The sequence below is a fragment of the Anolis sagrei genome, chromosome 6, assembly GCF_037176765.1.
Source record: "Anolis sagrei isolate rAnoSag1 chromosome 6, rAnoSag1.mat, whole genome shotgun sequence".
NCBI classification, from domain to species: Eukaryota; Metazoa; Chordata; class Lepidosauria; order Squamata; family Dactyloidae; genus Anolis; species Anolis sagrei.
In genome coordinates, this window is record NC_090026.1 from 30,156,738 (window position 1) to 30,182,806 (window position 26,069).

At 41.3% G+C, this 26,069-nt stretch overlaps 1 protein-coding gene across 1 annotated transcript; it reads right to left on the bottom strand.

The window, feature by feature from the left end:
* Positions 1-1,294: 1,294 nt before the first annotated feature.
* On the bottom strand, positions 1,295-24,422 carry CFAP97D1 (CFAP97 domain containing 1). The gene is made up of 7 exons (XM_067469501.1): positions 24,263-24,422; positions 16,541-16,611; positions 14,109-14,180; positions 11,865-11,983; positions 10,392-10,515; positions 5,737-5,789; positions 1,295-1,518 (listed from the first exon to the last, which is right to left on the bottom strand). The coding sequence occupies exons 1-7, from the start codon at positions 24,381-24,383 to the stop codon at positions 1,467-1,469; spliced, it is 612 nt and encodes a 203-aa protein (XP_067325602.1). The 5' UTR covers positions 24,384-24,422; the 3' UTR covers positions 1,295-1,466.
* Between the last annotated feature and the right edge of the window lie 1,647 nt (positions 24,423-26,069).

The window sequence follows — 26,069 nt, forward strand, 5'->3', positions numbered from 1 at the left end:
CTCTTGTGCTCTCCCTCTCCTTGTTCTCCAGGTACATACCCTCCAATTGTTCTGATATAGCAGGAAGAGTCTTTCGATCCCTCTTTTTCATCTGTTTTCAAAATGACCCACTGGACTAGTTTCTGTCTCCATCTTTCACTTTCCTTCTTGAATTACTGCAAACCAAATTCCAAGTGCCAAAGTAGATTTCACATCATTTACTCAGCAGCTGAAAGAGGATGGGCAGCCTCTTGGCCTTCCCAGCAAATTCAAGCAAAAGCAAATTGCCTCTCCTTGTGTGTGCGTGCTCTTCCTCATTAGACATTTTCATCACCTTGAAATTAGAATTTTTCACTAACCTTTCACCATCTGTTATGTTGTCAATCAGAATCAATGTAGAGTTTGGCCTAAAGACTAGCTATAGAACCACAAAAAATAATTTATTTAAAAAATCCATGAAAATTAGACAAAGCAGGAGGCTGGGCCACCTCATGAGTCAGAATAGAAGATCTGAGATTAGTACATTGAATAGACTTGCAGCTTCAAAGCCTGGCTGCTTCCTGCCTTGTGGAATCTTTTGTTGGGAGGTGATTAGCTGGCCCTGATTGTTTCCTGTCTGGAATTCCCCTGTTTTTTGAGTGTTGTTCTTTATTTACTGTCCTGGTTTTAGAGTTTTTAAATACTGGTAGCCGCATTTTGTTCATTTTCATGGTTTCCTAATTTCTGTTGAAATTGCTTGTGGATTTCAATGGCTTCTCTGTGTATTCTGACCTTGTAAGCTGCAAGGTCATTCGATGCTAATCAAGGTGGCCAATTGCAACATTCACACTTGCCTCAAACAGACAAGTGTTCTTTCTCCCTCCATGCACATCCCACAGATATATAAAACCCCGTTTACCTAGTTCCCGACAGAGCTCACAACCTTCCATAGATGTGGGTGAAACATCAGGGAGAATGCTTCTGGGACATGGCCATACAGCCCTGAAAACCCGCAGCAGTCCAGTGATTCTGGCCATGAAAGCCTTCGTCAATACAGGGTCATAATTACTTGAACAAGGACTATGGTTGTGTTGGGGGGCGGGCGGGCGGGGGGGGGGGGGTGTTAACATGATCTTGGAGGTCTCCGCGGAAAATGCCAGCTCTTTGTCTTAGAAATGGAGATGAGCACCCACCCCCAGAGTCGGACACAACTGTACTTAATGTCAGGGGAAAACCTTTATCTTTACCATAACATATTCAAGAGAAACAACAATCCTAACAAAATATTAAGAAAGCCTGTGATGGCTGTTGACAAATGAAACATGTCCATGTTTAACCTGCCCCTAGCTTTTTGTGGCACCCGCGTTTCGTACAAAATTTGAACAGAATCTTAAGAAAATTGAGCATATATAAAGCATGCCTTCCAAATGTGTGCGTTCAACGTCTCATGTTTTATTCTAAATCTTAATGTTTATCAGCCAGCTGTTGAGAACGCTATCAACCAGCCGTCATAACCGAGCAGTCCCAAAAGCCTTGTTACTTCTCACAGCGCCTAGCTTCCTGCAATAAACCAGAAGGGGAAATGTTAGAAAGTCACAGCATAAGAGATTTGTGGGTCCATACATCACTGTGGTACTTTTATGTTGGGTCAACTATGGGAAGGACCTAAATACTCTAAATATACCTCATCCTGTCTGATCTTGAAAGTCAAGCAGCATCAGCTATGGTTAGTACTTGGATGGGGACGACCAATGAATACCAGGTATTGTAGGCTACATGTCAGAGAAGGAACTGGCAAAACATCTCTGAGCATTCCTTACTTAAGACAACCTTATGAAATTCATGGATGTGACTGAAATGTGAGTGCAATAGTTTTACTCCTGTGCAGCATCAGAAAATTTGATTATATTTCTGTTCCCATGAGCCCAATCTAAAAGAAAGCATTAGGTCTCAACACTCATTCACAATTTCAGAAAGTCTCCTTGCTGGGATAGTCTTTTGGTCTATCCCAGTGGTTCACAACCTGTGGGTCCCCAGGTGTTTTGGCCTTCAACCCCTAGAAATCCTATCAGCTGGTAAACTGGCTGGAATTTCTGGGAGTTGTAGTCCAAAACACCTGGGGACCCACAGGTTGAGAATGACTGGTCTATCCAGTCCAGTGTGGTTGGCACCATCATTGCACAGCCACACACATGTGCTCTTTGTGCCCACAACAAAGAATAATCTCTGGAATTCGACATACCATTTATGGATTAAGGAGGTAAGCTTTGAGAGCTAACAAAACAGCCCAGGGCCAATTAGCTGTGCAGTTCATGGATGTTTCTGTATCCTGGAAGCAGAGCCATCGGTATGCATGCCAAAAGCATATGGGATTAGATCCAGCTACTGCTGGAAGGAACCATCCTTGTTAGCAGGGCTGCCTTTGAAAGCCACCTTCCTTTCTGTAGTGCCAATTTCTTGCTATAGTAACAGGTTTTAACCAAAGCTAGAGGAAAATTAATTTTGGACTATAGTTCATAGAACCAATTCCCAATACAAAAAAGAGGATTTTTTCTCTCTGTGTAGTTTACTGCACCCTCTCTACTATGCTTCAAAATATTTTCATAGATGGTGACCCTGAACAATAGGACTAGAACAAACAAATGGGGCAGGGAATCTTTCCCCTTCCAGTAATGATTAATCTATCTATATAAAAATGCTCTGTTTGTTTTGAATGACTATTTGCCACCAAATTTGGCCACAAGACACCTACTAACTCAAAGAGTGACCATCACAAAAAAGAAAGAAAAAGATTTTGTCATTTGGGAGTTGTAGTTGCTGGGATTTATAGTTAATCTACAACCAAAGAGCATTCTGAACTCCGCCAATGATGGAATTGAACCAAACTTGGCACACAGAACTCCCATGACCAACAGAAAATACTGGAAGGGTTTGGTGGGCATTGACCTTGAGCTTTGGAGTTGTAGTTCACCTACATCCAGAGAGCATTGTGGACTCAAAGAATGAAGGATCAAGACCAAACTTGGCACGAATACTCCATATGCCCAACTAGGAACACAGATGGAGTTTGGGGAAATAGACCTTGATATTTCGGAGTTGTAGTTACTGGGATGTATAGTTCACCTACAATTAAAGAGCATTCTGAAGCCCACCAATGATAGAATTGGGCCAAACTTCCCACACAGAATCTCCATGACCAACAGAAAATATTGTGTTTTGGCAACCCTTCTGACACCCCCTTGCAACCTCCCCCCAAGGGGTCCTGACTCCCAGGTTGAGAAATGCTGCCTTAAAGCCATCCAGTCCAACTCCCTTCACCAGGGCAACAAAACACAATCAAAGCTCTCCTGACAAAGAGCCATCCAGCCATAGATATAGATAGATAAATATGATTCTCTCTCTCACACACACACACACATACACACAGACATATATATGACAGATATAATATAATAGATTTGAAAGGGACCCCTAAAGGACAATTGTATGTTGCATGTTCCAGAGTAGGCAAACTAGACAATCTCTACATCAAGACTGACAAAGAAACAAGAAATACTGTTTACCCACAAGCATAAAGAAATTATATAATTTGAAACCAACACTTTCTCATTACTTTATTTTCCAGATCACCAAACTGGGCCATAGCAATGCCTGGCAGGGCACAACTAGTATAGTCTAAAATGTTCAGAGAGTTGGAGCATCCCACAAAATTGTCCTACACAAATGTAGGTCAAGGTGCCCTTGCCATCCTATGAAACTTCTCCTTCAAAAGAATCACAGATGTTTGCCAAGGCCACAACTGCCCTTTATACACAGCCTTTCTGTAGACCTGATGGGGAACGATAAAGATGCCCATTCCCACTATGATTGCGGCGTAATGTCTCAGAGCTCTACATGTGGACCATCTGCGCAGTGTTTCTCCCAGATCGTACTGATCATCTGTTCTGCTGTAGAATTGAGGGGGAGATATGAGAATGCTCACACTCTCCTTTCCCTGCAGCATCTGTGGCAGGGCTGAATGAGAACTGAGTGTTGATCTTCAAGGTTCATTCTAGAATGGTAACTACAGTAATACTCCGTAATTGCAGAACCCATATCTAGGTGCTCCAAAGCAACCCTATGGTATGCTTGGAATAGAGGTCATTTAATGTAATAGGATTCAGTTGCATCCCTAGTTACAGGCAACTGAAATCCAGTCAACAATGTATCCCACGTGGATACAGGGATATTACTGTTCCACTCTCTCCCTACAGCAGTGGTTCTCAACCTTCCTAATGCCAAGATCCCTTAATACAGTCCCTCATGTTGTGGTGACCCCCCAACTACAAAATTAAATTCGTTGCTCCTTCATAACTATAATTTTGCTACTGTTTGAACCATAGTGTAAATATCTGATATGCAGGATGTATTTTCATTCACTGGACCAAATTTGGCACAAATACCTGATATGTCCAAATGTAAACACTGGTGGAGTTTGGGGAAAATAGACTTGACATTTGGGAGTTGTAGTTGCTGAACTCCACCAGTGATGGAATTGAACCAAACTTGGCACACAGAAATCCCATGACCAATAGAAAATACTGGAAGGGTTTGGTGGGCATTGACCTTGAGATTTGGATTTGTAGTTCACCTACATCCAGAGAGCATTATGGACTCAAACAATGATAGATCTGGACCAAACATGGCATGAATACTCAATATGCCCATTGGTGTAGTTTGGGGAAAATAGACATTTGCGAGTTTTAGTTGTTGGGATTTATAGTTCACCTACAATCAAAGAGCATTCTAAACCCCACCAATGATAGAATTGGGCCAAACGTCCTACACAGAACCCCCATAACCAACAGAAAATACTGTGTTATCGATGGTCTTTGACAACACCCCCTCGTGACCCCGCCCCCTTCCAGGGATCCCAACACCCAGGTTGAGAAACACTGCCCTATAGAATAAGGAAAGGGAATTTCCTTGATTTGGTGATATGCTTTGACACTTCACTAACCTCCCAAATCTCCAGTATACCCACTAAGTAGCTCCATGGTACAGGAGAGTACAAGAGCAGCATACAACCCTGGTGAGAACAAACTAGAATGTTTTAAAGGATTGGGAGAATACCATTTCATGGCAGACTTGCAAGGCTGCAGTAATGGAGTGATGATAAAGGTTTTGAAAATGTGGCAGCATATCTGTATTTTGGGCTTCATTTTTGGTTGGATAAGCAGAAAGGGTGTTAGAATGGGCCACAGAAATGCTCTGCTGAACTCTACTAAATGTTGCAGTTGAAAAATGTGCCAGTAAAATTGGTTGTGTGGGTTTTTTTCCATATCAGGAAGTCTGAAAACAGAATCTTATATACATGAAAGCCCAGAAATAATAATGCAAACATTATCTAATAACTTCTTGGAAATGCAAGCATATGTTTTTTTCAGTCCTCAGATAATATTTAGTTGCATTTGAGCTGTTGAACATATATACTTGTGGGCAAGGCATTTAGTTCCATGCCCATTGTTTCACATTAAGATGCATTCCTGCATTCTCTGTGTAACTGGCTTCAGTGTTTAGCCTCAAGGTTTTGTACTGATAGCACGGCTTTTTTCAACAAGACCAAACATCTGATTCTCAGTTTCAGAGGGGGGAAAAAACAAACATTTCATAACATTCAGCTAGATAGTTCCCTTTGGGCTTCCTGGAAAAAGTTTATCTCCTTCCCTTGCCTGTGTAGCTAAAGGGAATTTCTCTACACACAACGGGGTTGGTAGGGAATGTTTTTGAAATACCTACTCGCGATTTGAGATTAGAAAGCAGGTGGTGTTCCTCAGATATTTCCTCGAATTCTGCAGGGAGGAAGAGAACCATAGTCAAACATTTAGCTATAGTAAATGATGCTATTTTAATATTAGATGGAATCATATTGAATAACAACAACAACAACAACAACAACAAATCTTTATTTATATTACTTATATTTATATTTATATTATTTATATACTGCAACGCTCTCTACGTGGGGTTGCCTTTGAAGACAGCCCGGAAGCTCCAATTAGTCCAACGGGTGGCAGCCATGATACTAACAGGAGCGGGGCGCAGGGAGCACACAACTCCTCTGCTGCACCAGCTCCACTGGCTGCCGATATGCCACCGGGCTCAATTCAAAGTGCTGGCGTTGGCCTTTAAAGCCCTAAACGGTTCTGGCCCAACTTATATATCCGAACGTATCTCAGCCTATCAGCCCACCAGGACCCTAAGATCTTCTGGAGAGTCCCTGCTCTCTATCCCGCCGGCTTCACAAGTGCGGCTGGCGGGAACGAGAGACAGGGCCTTCTCTGTGGTGGCCCCTCGGCTTTGGAACACCCTCCCTATAGAGGTACGATCAGCCTCCTCGCTGATGGTGTTTCGGAAGAGACTGAAGACATGGATGTTTAAACAAGCATTCGGTTAATCCGTTGCAACGAATTTTGATGACTAAAGGCTGGTAATCATGGACGACGAATTTTGGATTGTGATTTTAGTTACGAGATGCATGGGATTATTATTGGTGGCCCAATAATTTGTATTGTATATGTGTTTCATGTTTTAAATTGAATACTGTTTTTAATTGTTTTTAACTTTTTAGTTGTTGTAAACCGCAATGAGTCGCCGACTTAGGCTGAGATATTAGCGGTATACAAGCGCATAAATAAATAAATAAATATATTCTGCTTTTCTCCCTCACTGGGCCCAAAGCAGCTTACAACATATTAAAATAATGTAAACAACAATCCAAGTACATCAATAATAAGTATAAAACATCATAAAATAACAATTTAAAACAACAATAATATACATTCACATTCTTGTGGCATCATGTCAGGTCATATTACACTTTGTTCCAATCCATGAACATTATGGAGTTTCGTATCACTCCAGCTTAGTTTCCCTCACTTTTTTGTCATGTCAGGAGCTACTTGAATAACTGCAAGTCGCTTCTGGTGTGAAAGAATTGACCGTCTGCAAGGATGTTGCCCAGGGGACACCTGGATGTTTGATATTTTACCATCCCTGTGGGAGGCTTCTCTCACGTCCTTGCATGGGGAGCTGGAGCTGACAGAGGGAGCTCAACCCACTCTCCCCAGATTTGAACCATTGACCTGTTGGTCAGCAGTCCTGCCAGCACAAGGGTTTAACCCATTGCGCCACTGGGGGCTCCTTCACTAAGAGCCTATCTAAATCAGCGTAGCATTCTTGCTAAATGTAATCTATAAGGGGCTGGTGCAGATACTCGGAAGCAAAATAGTTAGCCCTCCACACTTGTAAATGTGATTTGCAGATTTAATTAAATGTTCTCACTCTAGGAATCCCTAGGTCCTCCAGCATTTATTTTTTAATTTACCATATTTATATCCTACCTTTCAGTGGCTTTACAGATAGGCAATGATTTAATGCTATATAAAACAAACAATTAAACTAAACGGTTACATTAAAATCATAGAATTAAAACATCTTATGAGCAACATTAACAACAACAACACACAATCCAAAATAGTAATTCAGAGCTATTCCAGTTGTCAATAACACATATTCCATATCCATTTCTAGGACTGCATTATTTATTGGTCAAAAGCTTGGTCCCACAACTATGTGTTTGTTTTCTTTCTGAAGACCAAAAGGGAGGACACAGATCTAATCTCAGTGGGGAGAGAGTTCCAGAGCTGAGGAGCCACCACTGAGAAGGCCCTGTCTCTCGTTCCCACCAATGGTGTCTGCGAAGGAGGCGGGACCGAGAGCAGGGTCTCCCAGGAAGATCTTAATCTCCAAGATAGAAGCTTACCATAAAGTCATGCTGGAGAAGCTAGAGATACCTAGAGAGATGTTCTTTCAGGTTAAAAATGTATATATTTTTTAAAAATGCAGTTTCCCCACTTTTGTCAGGGTCATGAACTCACGAGTGTTGAGTGCCGAATGTAATATCCCACAGTGCTAGGAGTTGGAAAAGGACTGAAATTCCTTCCAAATTTGTGAAAACAAAGCATTTCCATTTCCATACATGTAAAAAAAGAAGTGGCAACTTTTGTGCTACGAAGACAAAGGTTGCAGCTGTGCCATCTGCTTTCTTCATCTGTGGGAGGGTTGTTGACATCAAGAAGATGTGGCTCGACTTTGGGGAGCGATTTTAATTTTACCGACAGAGAAATTAGGGTTGGCAGCCTTTTTGACAATAATGGGAAGAGAGAGACGAAGGAGAAGACTGCAGCGTGACACGGGAGATAGAAACACCATTCCTCCACAGTTGCTAATAGCAGGGTGAGAACATTCACCTCCCACATGTGAGCTTCAGAAATTGCCCCACACAATCCCTTTCCCCTTCCAAGATGATTACAGTCTCCAAATACTAAGCAGTGGGTTGCAAAATTGATTGAAATGCTGTTGGTCCCGATTTTGTTTGGAAATATAAAGATTGGACAGACACTAACTGAACAGGAACATGAATAAAACTTCTCAGTTCAGCAGAAATGCTCTAAGGTCTGAACTGACTCTTTGTCTTAAAACAGGCAGAAATCACAGTTGTGGGTCAGGTCTCTGCCACAGTTGGGGTGGCACTATATCTTTCCATTTACAGCAGTTTAAATCACATATTACCTCTTCAGATTGTCATGTCTTCCAGCTGCTGCATGTGATGGGAAAACAGGCAGGAATATAACTATTTGGAGGGAGACAAAAATGAGGGCTTTGGTCTGCCAAATAAAAATCCCCCATTTAATTTTACTTTGTTGTTGTTGTTTATTTGTTGTCGCTTGTGACTCTTCGTGACCTCATGGACCAGCCCACGCTAGAGTTCTGTAGGCCGTGGTCAACCCCCAGCTCCTTCAAAGTCAAGCCAGTCACTTCAAGGATGTCATCCATCCATCTTGTCCTTGGTCAGCCCCTCTTCCTTGTTCCTTCCATTTTCCTCAGCATCATTGTCTTCTCCAAGCTTTCCTGTCTTCTCATGATGTGGCCAAAGAACTTCATCTTTGCCTCTAATGTCCTTCGAACTCAAGAACGGAAAACAGAATGTTGGTGGGCAGGAAAAGAGATTTAAAGATAGGCTCAAAGCCAACCTTAAAAACTCTGGTATAGACACTGAGAACTGGGAAGCCCTGGCCCTTGAGAGCGCCAGCTGGAGGTCAGATGTGACCAGCAGTGCTGTAGAATTTGAAGAGGCACAAATGACGGGTGAAAGAGAGAAACGTGCCAAGAGGAAAGTACATCAAGCCAAGCCCAACTGGAACCGCCTTCCACCTGGAAACCAATGCCCTCACTGCGGGAGAGCATGCAGATCAAGAATAGGGCTCCACAGTCACCTACGGATCCACCGCCAGTACACCGATCTTGGAAGACAGTCTTACTTGGACAATGAGGGATTGCCTAAGTCAGAATATCCTTCCCTCCAATGAGCAGTCAGGCTTTATTTCCTGAAGTATGGATTGGTTTGATCTTCTTGCAGTCCAAGGCACTTTCAGAATTTTCCTCCAACACCACAGTTCAGAAGCGTCTATCTTCCTTTGCCCAGCCTTCCTTATGATCCAGGTCTTGCATCCATAGGTTACTACAGGGAATACCATTGCTTTGACTATGCGGATCTTCGTTGCCAATGTGATGTCTCTTCTCTTCACTATCTTATCAAGATTGGTCATTGCTCTCCTCCCAAGAAGTAAACATCTTCTGATTTCCTGGCTGCAGTCTTCATCTGCAATTTGCATCTGCAGTTAATTTTACTCCAGTCTCCACATTTCTAGTATTGACAAGATAGAGAAAATCATCCACTCCCAGAACTGTTGTATTTGCCAGGTTTCCATGACATGACAATCAGTCCCCAAGTTACAAACAAGATAGGTTCTGTAGGATTGTTCCACAACCGAGTGGTGGCCCCCTTGGTTGTGGGACTCCTTCCCTAGCATCATTAGATCAGCTCCCTTCCTATTAGCCTTCAGGAAGAGAGTCAAAACTGGCTCTGGGAGCAGGCTTTTGAAAATTAGAGCAATACAGTAATTTGACCTTGGAATGGTCTTAGACCTTGAAGTTGTGGCTGGGGAAAGGTTAAATGACATTTTAATGTCCGACATCATATCCAGAATAATGGGATATCTAAATCCAAACTGCACTATAATAACTAAACAGAACAAACTGCAGTCTTCCAGATGTTACTGTATCACAACTCCCACCAGCTCTAGCCATAATGTAAAATTATGAGGAATAGCTTCTGGAGGGCTACATAAAATGACATGTTGGGCCAGATTTGGCCCGCGGGCCTTGAGTTTAACACATGTGCCTTAATATATCACAGCTACATCACTAATGATCAGTGCTGCTAATCTAAAATCCCACTGCTTCAGCTGCAGAAGCCCAAACTATAAAAGAAAAGGAAAGGAAAGGTCATGGCCTGCTTTTTGGGTAAAAAGGGTGAAGAATCCACTTGCCTGCCAGTCCAGCTCAGATTGTCTTCGATCGTAGGTTGGCTTTCTTTCTCTGATCCTCTTGAGAATAGCTTGGTTCTCCATGGAAATCCTCACAATTTCCATGTTCTGTTTTTGTCGCATTTTACTGCAAAAGTGGTTTTATAATGTAGATACAAAACAGGAAGCTAGTTTATGTCATAGTAAAAAAAAAATTCGACCAGCAAGCATACAGGTTGATCATCATTGTGGGTTTGATTCCTATGAAGTTGTACTTTGAGTTAACCACTCTAATCAAGTGGACTTAAATCAGCAACATGTAACTGAAGTCCTATTGATTGGAACAATTTTATTTTAAGTATCACTATATCTGAATTTATTACAGTGAGTATGAACATGCAGCTCATAGTCTAAATTCACATTTGACTCTATTATTCTAGTGGCACAGTGGGTTAAACCTCTGAACTGCTGAACTTGATTCCGGGGAGCAGGGTGAGCTACCACTGTTAGCCCCAACTTCTGCCAATCTAGCAGTTCAAAAACATGCAAAGATGAGTAGATTTCTGTGGGAAGGTAATGGTGTTCCATGCACTCATACTGGCCACATGACCTTGGAGGTGTCTATGGACAACGCCATCTCTTTGGCTTAGAATGGAGATGAGCACCACCCTTCAGAGTTGGACACGACTAGACTTAATGTCAGGGGGAACCTTTACCTTTACTATTATGGTGTTCAACGAACAAGCTTTATTTCATGTACAAAATAACTTAAAATATTGTATAAAATCATCTTCTGTGTATAGCATGTGTATGAAGCATAAAGTAATTTTGTGTTTAGACCTGGGTTCCATCTCCAAGATATCTCATTATGTACAAACCAGAGTATACTAATACAAGTATTCCAAAATCTGAAATCCAAATCACTTCTACTCCCAATTGTCTCTGGCTTGCCTTAGATCTAGCTTGGCAATTTATTATTTGTTTCAAAAAAGGACAAAAACAAAACTACTCTTTAGAGCAGTGGTTCTCAACCTTCCTAATGCCACCACCCCTTAATCCAGTTCCTCATGTTGTGGTGACCCCCAACCATAAAATTATTTTTGTTGCTACTTTATAACTGTAATTTTGCTACTGTTATGAACTGTAATGTAAATATATGCAGGATGTATTTTCATTCACTAGTCCAAATTTGGCACAAATACCCAATATGCCCAAATTTGAATACTGGTGGAGGTGGGGTTGGGATTGATTTTGTCATTTGGGAGTTGCAGTTGCTGGGATTTATAGTTCACCTACAATCAAAGAACGTTCTGAACCCCACCAAGAATAGAATTGGACCAAACTTCCCACACAGAACCCCCATGACCAACAGAAAATACAGTATTTTCTGATGGTCTTTGGCAACCCCTCTGACACCCCCTCACCCCCCCCCCCCAGGGGTCCTGACCCCAGGTTAAGAAACACTGCTTTAGGGACTCTTGCCTCTGAAGCTCTCACCTCTTCTGTTGATATTCATTCCAGCAGTCAACCATGCCTGTTCCGCGATAGATGTTAGCTAGCCGTGTTGAGAGGCTTTTGTTCTCTCGTTCAATCAGCCCAATTTTCTTTTGGGCTTCCTGTGGAAAGAGATCAACAGTGTGAACTCAAAACACATTTATAATTACATATGTCCCATAGTCACCTCCTTGGACTGTAAGCTGCAAATGCCTCAAAATTTCCTTGTGTATACAATCCTGCTTCCACTTTTAGGTTTCTTTGTATACTCTATCTATCTATCTATCTATCTATCTATCTATCTATCTGGTGGAATTTTTGGAATGTTGCCCTCTCTTAATTTGTACATCTCTAGCCTATTCCTCTGTGATATCTAGATGGGTTGAACTAGATGGAACAAGGGGAAATGTGTGATAGGATCTCCTGCTGCTCTTGTTTTTAAAAGATTGATAGCTTGTCTTGTAAGCCTTTTAAAAATTAGGCTGCAAATAGCTTTTGAGGTGTCGCAAAACTTTTATCATTGAAAAATGTCTCCATATTTGGCACACTGGAAGCTGGTAATTTGTGGACAGGTCTGAAGGGTTACATGGGGCTGCTGGAACAGAGGGAGGATTGAAGCAGTGTTATTAATTTTATGTTGTGTAATGTATTTCTATTTACCTATAGGCTACCATAATAGTACCAAAATAAAAGCAGAAGATAAAATTTGGGTTCAACACAATACATACAACAATAGCAAACAGAGCTGCCAGATAAGCGACAAAGGCATTATTGTGTTGTCAAAGGCTGGAATCACTGGGTTGCTGTGAGTTTTCCAGGCTGTATGGTCATATTCCAGAATCATTATCTCCTGACATTTCACCTACATCTATGTCTTCTCTGTATAGTCTGACATGGTGGTTGTTAGAGTGGTCGAGCATTTCAGACTACACAGAGAAGCCACTGAATTCCACAAGCATGTGGACAATTTCAACAAAAAGGAGAAAACAATGAAAATGAATAAAATCTGGCTACCAGTATTAAAAAAACTCTAAAATCAGGAGAGTAAATAAAGAACAATGTTCAGAAGACTGGGGAATTCCAGACAAGAAACAATCAGGGCCAGTTAACACTTCCCAACAAAGGATTCACCCAGGTATGAAGCAGCCAGGCTTTGAAACTGCAAGGCTATTCAAAGCTAATCAAGCTGGCCAATTGCAACATTCACACTTGCCTCAGGCAGACAAGAGTTTTTTCTCCCACCCTGAACATTCCACAGATATATAAACTCCACTTGCCTAGTTTCCAACAGACCCCTCAACCTCTGAGGATGTCTGCCATAGATTGGGTGAAATGTTAGGAGATAATGCTTCTGGAACATGGCCATACAGCCCAGAAAACTCACAGCAACCGAAAGGCATTACCGTCACATAAAGCTTACATTATAATGTCTAATATCAGAGAAGAGGACAAGTTATGTTCCACCTGGAGTTATATTTAAAAAAATAAAAACAATTACAATCGACCCAGTGTATTGGGAATTGGAGAAGTACTCCAGAAGGCAAGGGTCTGCATCCTTACACAGCCATTAAAACCACTTAGTAATGTTGAGCAAGTTATTCTTAGATTAAAAGAGGGTAATGAGAAATCCCACAAATTCATCTGGCTGAAAAAAACCCATAAGTTTGTTTTATATTGCTGTGTGTAAAAAATTACTTGAAAGCAGACATACTGCAAAAATATCTTAATAAATGTTTACATGCTGTGCTTATGGGGAGGTCTGGAAGAACTTTCTGACCATAAGAGCTGTTCAATGCTGGAACTCACTGCCTCAACATCTGGTGGAAGCTCCTTCTTTGGAGGCTTTTAAACAGAGGCTGGATTGGCATCTGTCAGGGGTGCTTTGCACTTTTCCTGCATGGCAGGGGGTTGGAAATCAACTGCATAGCCTTCAACATTTCAACTGCAACTTCCAAACTTTTTTGTTGCATGCGGAAGAGCCTTGAATCTCACATTTTGTCCAATATTGCCACAAGGAATGTATAGTCAAGAAGGGAAATTGGGTGATATGAAGACATGGGTCCTTTTCTAGTTCATAGAATAGTTCTATAGCCTTTGCACCTATGATGGAATTAAGAAACCTCTTTTCCACATTGCCTATACATGTCACATTTATAACTTTGGTTTTATTTTTTCCCTTCAAATTTGAAAGGGGAAACTATCTATTCATAGGTTTTATTTTATTGATAATTCAGCATTCTTAATTACATGGTGTAATGGCACAGGGTCATTTGGCTTCTCCGTCCTCTCCTCCTCCACAATCTTCGGAAGTTTTAACTTCTGAAGAAAAGAGAGTACGGAGACTTGATTAGGCTTATTAGAAGAAGAGAAATTTATTTAAACATAAAATTAGATGCCCTTTCTATGTCTTGCCCACTGAAAATACATGCTTCATTTTGTTTTGTTTTTTAAACCTTAAAATAGACTCTTCCACTATGCAATTTTTTAATGGTGCACTAACACCATCTCACATAGTCTGTTACTTTGACCCCTCTTCCAGATGTTTTGGAGTACAACTTTTGGGATTTCTGACCATTGGCTATGTCAGCATTAACCAGAAGAAAGACAATATATTTTTGTGCCTGTGCTGTTTGAGAGACCCTAGAAATTGCAATTCTTCACATTGTGGGCCTGCTAATGTTTCCAAATATTTTCCAAAGGCAGCACCCCATCGATCATTTTATAGTAGTACAGTCAGCCTTCGATATTTGTTGTGCCACCGTTAAAAGTGAAAAACTGCAACCTAAAAATGCTATTTTCAAAAAATCTCAGAAAATACTTCTCTAGAAATTTCTAGGGAGCTCTTCACACATCAGAGGGGGGCGTGCTGTTTTGCCCACAGTCACGCAGTGTGCCTTATGGTGTCCCACACACCCTCCCCTCTTCCCCCATCATACAGGGACAACGGGATAAGGCACATTGGCAACTTGTTCCTGTCTCCATCAAATGGGAGAAAGGGCAACAACTGCCATTGCCATGTTGCCCTTTCCCCCATCACAAGAGGGAAAGAACTCAAAAATGTGGGTAGCTCAATTGGAGCTACCTAAAACCCATTTACCTCTCCGTTGTTGCTGAGGAAGCATCTTGCAATGCTTCCTCGGCACTTGGAAGTTAAATGGGGTAAGGCCTGTTGAGCATCATGTGATGGTGCTTGGCAGGCCCTGTCCCCAAAGTTTTTTTTTGTTGTGTCGGGAGCAAGTAGCTTCTGGTGTGAGAGAATTGGCCGTCTGCAAGGACGTTGCCCAGGGGATGCCTGGATGATTTGATGTTTTTATCATCCTTGTGGGAGGCTTCTCTCATGTCCCCGCATAAGGAGCTGGAGCTGATAGAGGGAGCTCATCCACCTCTCCCCGGATTCAAACCTGCGACCTGTCGGTCTTCAGGGCTCCACGACCCCAAAGTGCTTCAAAGGGTCAAAACGCCCCCGTGTTGTGAAGTGGTAGGTCCCCTAGGTTTACTCTGTGGTGAAAGTTCAGCATATAATTGCATTAAAGAACCAAGAGATTCCCTGAGAGATGTTTTCTTTATGAATCTCTAGGTCCTCCAGAATTACTCTGGGCCCTGAAACACAGGATTTCCCGAGTATAAAGGGATGGCGGCGGCTACATGTCGCTGTGCTGATTTGCTACAATGGATGAAAAGCATGGGGTAAAAAGGTTTCCCCTTTATCCTGATTTCAGCTGGAAAATGTGCAATTTTCATCACTGTATATCCCTGCACTCGCGAAAAACATGTGATTTCCTTCCGTTCTCCTGTGGAGAGTGCTCCAGTACATGCCCCGCTTCAAAAAGCCTGAGGTTATGTGTGGAACATTATATGCACACATCCAAATTTGCTTGTATTTGTATTAAGATACTAGCCGTCCCCTGCCACGTGTTGCTGTGGCCCAAACTGTGTAATGTATTTTGTGTGTGTATATATGTGTGCATATATTTGTGTATATGCATGTGTGTGTGTGTGTATTTGTGCATGCGTTATTATGTATTTTTGTTTTTTTTGGCTTTTGAAATATCTTCTGCTGTGTTTTTCAGTGTTTCTATGAGTGATGGTTACTTGTTGGCCTGATAGATGTATTGTGCCCAAATTTGGTGTCAATCCATCCAGTGGTTTTTGAGTTATGTTAATCTTACAAACGAACATTACGTTTTTATTTATATAGATTTCTATGTGTGCATATATGGTCCAGTGCATAACGAAGGGATTAACATTTTTTCCCCCACTGGATGTCTCCCATCCACCTTCCATCTTGTTTCAGTACAGAGGAAGTCTGTGAGGATGGCGAGGGAAGAAATCCCGGGACCCACAGGTCTGTGTGGGGACATGTTCTCAGGTCCCGGGTTTTTTTGTCCTCCAGCTAAAACCCGCATTTTCATGCTGTTTCAAAGTGCCCTCCATGGTCAACTTCCAACAGAAGCTGGCAAGACCTAGAGATTTCCAGAGATAATATTTTAATCAAATCAGTGTATAATCAAATCTGCAAATGCGAAACCCGCAAATATGGAAGACCGACTCTACAACTTCATAGAAGAGCTAGAAGAGACCACAATGGGTATCCAACCCAACCCCTTGCCATGGAGGAGTACACAGTCAATGCAAAGGCTCTAGGCCAGCACCCATTGCAAGAGAGAAAGCTCAATTACCTGAATCTTTGTGACCTTGAAGTAGTGGTGAGGCTGGGCATCTAGAGGTCTGTTATCCAAACGACGCCTTGCTGGAAGAAGAGAACATAATTGAATGAAAGCGTTTCAAGGTAATGGTAACATCGACTGATATAAACACTTCCCATTGCCACCCCTGGATAGTATGTGCCTTTTCTCAGTGCTTCTCTCAGCATCAGTCCAGAAGTAAACTTGAGCAAATTTTCCCTTCTCCTGATCAACACCCAGTCGGAACACATATTGCATTTCTCCAAGTAGAGAAAAAATGAGTAGGATAGACACACTACAGACTTACTTACAGTACAGAAGATCTCCTTAATGCCACTGACCACTTTCAAGAACAAATTACATATAACATAACCTACACTTTCATTAGGGGCCCTTCCAAACAGCCCTATATCCCAGAATATTAAGGCAGAAAACCCCACCTTCCACTTCATCACACTAGAGAATGATTCCACTTTAAATCTGGTTTCTGCCTCCTTCAGAATTCTGGGATTTGTAGTTTAGTTAGGATATTAAAGGCTCCTCTCTAAACTACAAACCCCCAGAATTCTGCAGGAGGCAGAAACTGGATTTAAAGTGAATTAATTCTCTAGTGTGATGAGACTCATTATCTGAGCATGGACTCAGATAACCAAGTTCAAAGCAGATATTGTGGGATTTTCTGCCTTGATATTCTGGGATAGAGGGCTCTGTGGAAGGGTCCTGGGTTAGGGGCACAGGCTCCTGATAAAAGTGAAAAAACTGTGAGAGAACACTTGTCTAGGAACCTTTATAACCTCCATTTAGGCCTGGGTAACAACGGAAAAATTTGTTTCTAAAATCGATTCGTTTTTTGGGGGTTTTTGCGTTTCGTTATTTAAAATAATTACAAAATTTTCCTTTTAAAAAGTTCGATATTTACGAAATTTCGTAAATGTGAAAAAAATTACAAAACATTAACGAATCGATTTCCGAAACAATAACGAATCGATTCGTTAATGGCGGACGCGACCGCGAAATACGCTAAAAAACCTCCAAAAACTTCTGAAGCTTCCCTCTCCCTCTGTTGTTGACTGTTGGTGTGATATTATAATTTTTTTTCACTAATTAAACAAAAAACTTGCCCCAGACATGCGGAAATAATAACGAAACGACCTCAGAATAATAACGAAACGAATACAATAACGAAATACGAAGCATTTACAAAACGTGTTTAAAAATTCGTTTTTTAAAAAAATTGCTCCAGAATGGTTCGTTATCGTTTTGTAATTAAAAAAATTAACGAATTATTAACGAATTATGAATTAACGAAACGAAACTGCCCAGCCCTACCTCCATTATGACTTCTCCAGAAACTGACCATACAATTGGTCAAAAGGTTTTTACAACTGCATAGGAATAACTAGGTTCTCTGTAATAATAATAATAATAATAATAATTATTATTATTATTATTTGTATTTTGATTCCATAGCCCACTTGTTGATGGGATTTGTAGTTCACCTGCAATCAAAGAGCATTCTGAACCCCACCAACGATAGAATTGGGCCAAACTTCCCACACAGAATCCCCAAGACCAACAGAAAATACTGTGTTTTCTGATGGTCTTTGGTGACCCCTCTGACACTCACTGGCGACCCCCTCAGGGGTCCCGACCCCCAGGTTGAGAAACACTGCACTAGAGGGACTCAGGAAGGCTTACAAAAAACAGAGATTGAAAAATTACATCTTAGGGCAGGGCAAAATTTCCCAGGCGAATCTTCATAGCAAAATCTACATAGCAAAAAAAGGATGTTAGCGAAAAGCTAGTGGCCAATGTTCACCTGATATATTCCACGAGAAAGCAGACATTTGAACATGGCTCTCTATATTCCAAGTTAAGCATTAGTCTGTATTGTTTATCTGAGGCCCCTTCTACACTGCCATATAATCTGGATTTTATACGGCAGTGTAGAAGGGGCCTGAGATGATTTGTAACTGCAAAAATTGGTATGAAGGTTGAGACTTAGTGCTGATTTTGCACAACTGGGAAGGCATATTAGAGTGATGAGCATAATTTGAATAATTTTCATAATGTTTAAATTAGATCCCCAGATTATAGGAAGCAGGAAGATGGCAAAGTAACATCAAAAGCTGACATGTGGCATTTTGAAACATTAGAGCTGATTCCCCTTTAAATCTAATATAGAGTGAACTCTTGCCCACTGTGCCATCCATCATCCTTGGAAGGGACCAGGTGGCGCTGGGGACTGGCAAAAAACCAGGAGTCATATATTGGCTCTGTTGCCTCTCCTCTCTGCAGCGTGTCACATAGATTTTAGCATTGGGTTCAGGACACACTGTCTAGGAGAGTAATGCTCCGCCAAAGTAAATTTTTCAAGCCTGCCCTTGCTTTGACAGTGGGGAATTTTTAGAGCAACTGATTATTTTTTAGGGGTGGAGGAAAATCTTGAATTTTTGTTTGGTTTTGGCATTCTAAAGTCACTTTTCTCTTGATCTACAGTGCCATATAATGAAGTTTGAACTGCATTGAACTGCATTATATGGCTCTATAGTGCTGACCGTACATAATACAATTCAAACTGCATGATATGACAGTAGATTCAGCCTTATTCAATATTACTTGAAATATTTCTGGACAGTAACAATGTTCTGGTACAGTTGTACCAGGAGCTCCAACTTTATTTGCTTTGTATTAAATGTTTGATTGCAGTCATAGGTTTCAGGGACTCTGCAGATAGGTGGCTTCTTTTGGTTGCAGTCTTAGGGCAAGTTACCTGTCCATCATCGTTAAGTTTTGGTCCCGCCCCTTGCTTAGGGCAATTGGGAAGGGAGCCATTTTTTTAGTTAGTCTCAGCAAGGAAAGCTAATGCATAGGATGTGTGCAAGCTTCCTCTGTACAAAAGCTTCAACCTTTAAGAATTTCCAGGAAACAGCCCTAAAGACCAAAGAACTCCAGCTGGAGAACATCTAAGCCTTTACTGGTAGATCCACTCGGCATTCGAGAAGCAGTTTGACCCGGTAGCAGAGCCCACATCAGTAAGGGTTAGATTACAGTCAGCCTGGGAGAAGTTAAAAAGAGGATTTTCCTTTAAAGAAGAAGTTATTGAAGACAGTTGCCTGTCGTTCGTGGGCAAGATTAGGAATTCACCAGTTGCCTAAAAGCTTGGAATCATTTGCTTAACTTTACTGAAGACAAGAGAAGTTTCTGTTTGATTGTTCATGAATAAAGGACTTTGTTGTACTTCACAAGCCATCTAAAGACTATTTGTGGTGAAAACCCTCTGAGAACTTTTCTTTGCCCCCCCTGGCTTCCCGCTGGGCAAAGGTTGCACGTCCTGTTCTAAAGACAATTCTTTACAGGCCCAGCGCGCGACAGAACAAACAACCTTTCGCCTTCTACCTTCCTGTCTACCACAACCCCTTTGCTTTTTAAGCTGTCCACAGGAATTTTCCTTTCTTATTAATCCTGTAAACCTTAACAAGGTTTAATAAGCCTCAAGAAGGATCGCAAGTCCAGAAAAATTAAGAGGTTTGCAGCTGCTTTATACTGATTCAACTTAGTCCTTCTCTCGGTTCCACATTCATCTCAAGCTCAGTTGGGTGGGAACAAAAAAGAACGGGTCTTCTCTCTCAGTGGCCTGCATAGGTGGCTGTGATGGCACACCTGAGCCTTTAGGGAAACTATAGTGTCTGGCTTTATTCGGGGGCTATCTGATACCTTCTGTTAAGATGCAGAGGCACTTTAGGCAAGGTGAAAAGATAACCAAATGAGTTCACTGAAACAAGATTAATAAAGGGTTAACTCCACCCGGGACTATCATAAGGTAACTTTAAAAAATACATTACAAAAAGGAGAACTTGCTGGTTGCAGTCATCTTTCTGGGGTCTTTTAAAGTATCTTTTGTCTCTAGTGCAAGGCGATGGTTATAAACTGCCTTAATCTTCTTTCCTGTGAAGCTTAGGCTAGCCAAAAGCTTCTGTTGTCTTTTGGACTGCTGGTATAAAAATACTGCTAAATACAGGAGAAGGTGCTAAGAATGCCTGTTTTGATTGCTAGGAAAGGATTCTAGACAATATCCAGGCCTACTGCAGAAAGAAGGAATCCAGCAAAAAGCTCTGTGCAGGGAAATGGAATAGACCAACTGAGACTGGCCTCTGAGGGGTGTTTTAAGCTCCACCCAAAAACTAATACAAAAGGAAGGTCTCTACACTATTGGGAAAGCCTATAAACAGGGGAAACTGAAGGAGAGGAGAGGAGAAGGTAGAACTAGGATTTCACAGTGGCTGAGATAGTTACACCTCTGCTTCCTGATGGTTCAGTGTAAACAAGCTTTGTTTCATGCATAAAGTCATTAAAATATATGAAATTATGTGTAGAAGGTATGAAACACAAATGAATTTAATGTTTAAACCCGAGTCAATTCTAAGATATTTCATTTTGTACATATATGTAAATGCTGATATTTCAAAATTCAAAACAGCATTTCTGATTAGGGATACTTGACTTGTGTTTTAATCTTTGAACAGTTCTTTTTGTTATCCTGTTTTATAGAAAGTCCAATGCCTTTTGGCCCTTATGTAATTGATCGCCTGTCTTCAGAGGTTACACATTCAATCTAACAACAGCAGAAACCTCTGGCGTTGCTGAAAATCTGTCTCCACATAACTGGACTTTTATACAATAAAAAGGGGGAAAGGTTGTGACAACTGATATGCTCAGCTCTCTCCTCCATCATTCCTTGCACCACAGCCTCCATACCTGAGGCGGCTGCTTCACATTTGCCTTGGTAGCACTTGTTGGCAGGAAGTAATGAAAATGTACAAAGGGCCAATCCAGCATTATAGATGATGTGTGCTTCAATCAATCCCTACTCAGAATCCACAAGAATTATATTGACCCATGTAAAGAAGGAATCAATGCTAAGGAAGCTGTAAAGGAAATGGAACAACACAGAATGTAACCACAGGAGCACTAAGCTGCCCAGTTGTTTTGAAATGTGATGAAATAAAGATGAAAACAAGGACTCCTCCAGTTCATCCTCTCCACTCCATTCACAATCCTATCCTCATACATTTCACAGATGAAAACTGGGATGCCCATGGCCAAGCAACAGCCAAGTGTGGTCAAGGTGGCAAAAATTATAAATGAGGAAGAGTATATAAGGTAGAAAAGGCTGCAGCAATTTGCTTTTGCTCGAACCTGCTGAGAAAGACGACTAAAATGATCAAGGGTCTGGAGAACAAGCCCTATGAGGAGCAGCTTAAGGAGCTGGACATGTTTCGCCTGAAGACGAGAAGGATGAGAGGAGATATGATAGCCATGTATAAATATGTGAGAGGAATCCACAGGGAGGAGGGAGCAAGCTTGTTTTCTGCTTCCTTGGAGACTAGGACGTGGAACAATGGCTTCAAACTACAAGAGAGGAGATTCCATCTGAACATGAGAAAGAACTTCCTGACTGTGAGAGCCATTCAGCAGTGGAACTCTCTGCCCCAGAATGTGGTGGAGGCTCCTTCTTTGGAAGCTTTTAAACAGTTGCTGGATGGCCATCTGTCAGGGGTGATTTGAATGCAATATTCCTGCTTCTTGGCAGGGGGTTGGACTGGATGGCTCATGAGGTCTCTTCCAACTCTTTGATTCTATGATTCTATGATTCTAAGACAGGACTTCCCCCTTCTCGCTTCCACTGAATTAATAATAATAATAATAATAAATAATAATAATAATAATAATTTATACCCCACCACCATCTCCCTAAAGGGGACTCAGGACAGCTAACATGAGGCTAAGCCCAAAGATACAATACTGCAAAATAAAATACAAAATTCAAACAATAAAAATTACATCACAATAAAGTACATACAGTAATTAAGTGCAAACTATACCTGCATTGTGAATTTAGTTTGCAGCAACTGAGAAAAGCTGAGGACAAAGGAGGAATGTAGGTGGATGAGAAAAACTTGGACTGGGTTGTTATAGGTTTTTCGGACTATAAGGCCATGTTCTGGAACATGGCCATATAGCCCGAGAAACCTACAACAACCCAGTGATTTCGGCCATGAAAGTCTTCGACAATACATGAAACTTGGACATTTTAAAAGCAACTGAAAAAGTAGGACAACAGAGAATTAATTGGGGCTTTTCTTTTACAAAATCAGGACAGTATAAAGTTAGTTGGACAGTGAACAAAATAACTGCTTTCTCAGTACTGTTACTTGGATTTTTGAATACTCTTCTCAGCATCAGGAGAAAGCATTTTTCTAATTTGCCAAGGTCCTATATCATGTAAATTAAGCTCATCGTTCGTATAGATTTGAAGTGTGTGTGTGTATACATCTCAGACACACAAACACACAACTTTATTGCTCTGTTTTGCTCTAAGGCAGCGTTTCTCAACCTGGGGGTCGGGACCCCTGGGGGGAGTCATGACAGGGTGTCAGAGGGGTCGCAAGACCATCAGAAAACAATTTTTTGTTGGTCTTGGGGTTTCAATGTGGGAAGTTTGGCCCAATTCAGTTGTTGGTGGGGTTCAGAAGGGTCTTTGATCCCAGCAACTACAACTCTCAAATGTCAGTCTGTTTTCCCCAAACTCCACCAATGTTAACATTTCGTAATATTGAGTATTCATGCCAAGTTTGGCCCATGTCCATCATTGTTTGAGTCCACAGTGCTCTCAACTCCAAAACTCAAGGTCAATGCCCACCAAACCCTTCCAGCATTTTCTGTTGGTCATGAGAGTTCTGTGTACCAAGTCTGGTTCAATTCCATCGTTGGTAGAGTTCAGAATTCTCTTTGATTCTAGGTGAGTTATAAATCCCAGAAACTTCAACTCCCAAATGACAAAATCAATTTTCTCCAACCCCACCAGTATTCAAATTTGGGCATATTGGGTATTTGTGTCCAATGAAATTTAGTCCAGTGAATATCATCCTGCATATCACATATTTATATGACGATTCAAAATTGCAGTTATAAAGTAGCAATGAAAATAATGTTATGGTTGTGGGTCACCACAACACGAGGAACTGGATTAAGGGGTTGCGACATTAGGAGGGTTGAGAAACATTGCTCTAAGGGCTGCCTGTGGGATAATGTTGTGTTTTCACTTAGCAATTGACATTCTTTTTTGGAAACAGGAGCAATGTTTTAAAACACATTAAGAAATATGTGCCTTCCTCACTTACTCAAGTCACCTCCAAGGTATTTTTGGGCAGGGGCCTGCTTTCTTTTTCTGACACACTGGGGATTGATTTCACGTTTTGTGGACTGAGCTACTGACAGTTGACAAGATGCCACTGTTTTGGACATTCAGCAGGGAAAATATTAATTACTGGCCTTTCTCATCTAAGGTTGTATCTGCACTATAGAATTAATGCAGTTTGATACCTCTTTAACTGCCATGGCTCAATGCTATGGGATTCTGGGATTTGTAGTTTGGTGATGTACTAACATGCTTTGACACAGGAGGCCAATCCTCGTGATTTCATAGCATTGAGCCATGGCAGTTAAAGTGGTGTCAAACTACATTAAACGCAGTGTTGATGGACCCTATATTCCAATTCCAAATCTCTATGTCCCCATGTACTGTATGTGCTTACCTGGGATTTATCCCATAGGGAATTCAGTGGAAATTACTTCAAGATAAAAAAAAAAAAATACATAGGATCTCCTTGTCTAACTTGAGTACCTAGGCAATTTAGGTTGAGAGCAACCTACCTGGTTCTGGTTTGAGACGGCGAGGGATGTCCCATGTTTGGGGTTGCTTCTTTTCAACTGGGAGCCGATGCCTTGAATTGGCAACAACCACAGGGAATGTGATAATTTCAAATCTGCTCATCTTCTTGGTACAGCCTTCCACTACCAGGTCCCAAGAAAAAAAGGCAAATCCTCATGAAATCAGATTCTGAATTACCCCTCCTCGCTTCTGAGTTGTCATAGACGCTCTGACTGTGACATCACTATGATGTGCCATAAAGAAAGGACTGTATTATACCAAACCTCCCGGTCATTGGATGCCATGAGATGAAGTTCAATATAGCTTCCTTTTTAGTACAGTATTCTTTATGTATTTCTTGTTAGATTTCTATCTCACCTGCTTTCCAATGAATTCCAGGTGGAGTAGACCAGGGCAGCGTAAACTTTTCCACTCGAGACTTCTTTTGGCCCGATAAATTTTCACATGACCACAGATATATAGGTATATAAAATAGGTATAAAAATCAAACATTTACTGATAGCAAACCAGCATTTGAAAGTTTGCAAAACAGGCTGTGTTGCCTTTTTATGAAGGACAGTTGAAGCATGTTCTGCCGTTTCCAGTGTAAACACAACAGATTTGTGTAAATGTCTAAAACAGCCACTAGGTGGCATTCAGACCACTTTTACTGTTGCCATTTTTTTGGAACCCCACATTGAGCTAAGGGAACCTCATTTGGGATCAGGACCCATAGATTAACGGCCCTTCCAGGCAGGCTCTATATCCTAGGATCTGATCCCGGGTTTTCTGTTTATCCCAGATTATCCGGCAGTGTGGACTCATATAATCCAGTTTAAAGCAGAAAACCTGGGATCAGATCCCGGGATATAGGGCCTGTCTGGAAGGGCCCTAAGAAGCAGTGTAGATAGCTCTTCTTCCTGCTTTAGTCTCATAACGACCTTGAAAATAGGGTTAATATGAGAAGTGTCTGAGGCAATGAGGCCCCCTCCACACAGCTGAATAAAATCCCACATTTTCTGCTTTGAACTGAAATATATGGCAGTGTGGGCTCAGATAACCCAGTTCAAAGCAGATACTGTGGAATTTTCTGCCTTGATGTTCTGGGTTATATGGCTGTATGGAAGGGCCCTGAGAGGAAGGGGCTTAATTAATGAGGCTAATATGGCAACTTCTCTCCACCCAAGAAGTTAATCTGTAGTTAATTTTAATCTATCCCTTTTATCACACAAAGAAAAAGGTACTGTTCACTGTGTCCAATCCAGTACTAGGCACCACTGTTCAAGGAGGATATTGACAAGCTTGAATGTGTCCAACCTAATCGAAGATCTTAAAACCATGATTTAGGAGGAATGACTTATGGAGTTGGGTATCTTTAGATGGGAGAAGACTGAGATATATGACATGATAGCCATTTCCAGTATCTGAAGGAATATCGTATTTAATATGATGGAAGAATCGTATTACCTGCTCTAGAATACAAACTAACTATTTCAAATGACAAGACAATTGCATCTAAACTTTAGAAAGATTTTTTGACAGCAGCTTTGGAGGCTTTGGATTCTCCATCTTTGGAGATCTCTAAACAGAAGCTTGAAAAGCATTTTACAGGAATGGTTTACTTGTTTATTCTTGCATGATGGTTTTGGACTAAATAGTCCTTGCGATCCCATCTAACTTTAGGATTCTGTGAAGTGGTTAGACCACAAGAGGGATAATCAATGACTTTGGTTGTATACATCATGAGAGTTCCAGACTTAAGTGTAGAAACACCTGTATACTATCTGGCACAGATGCTATAACTCTGGC

Bases quoted from the DNA above. Each gene is read 5' to 3' on its own strand.
- CFAP97D1 (XM_067469501.1), bottom strand. From the start codon at position 24,383: ATGAGCAGATTTGAAATTATCACATTCCCTGTGGTTGTTGCCAATTCA. The intron at 11,984-14,108 runs GTAATTAAGAAT...CTCTTTCCACAG, and splicing joins ACCCTGTGCCATTACACCAT to GAAGCCCAAAAGAAAATTGG. The intron at 1,519-5,736 runs GTAGGTATTTCA...GGTTTATTGCAG, and splicing joins TTTCTAATCTCAAATCGCGA to GAAGCTAGGCGCTGTGAGAA.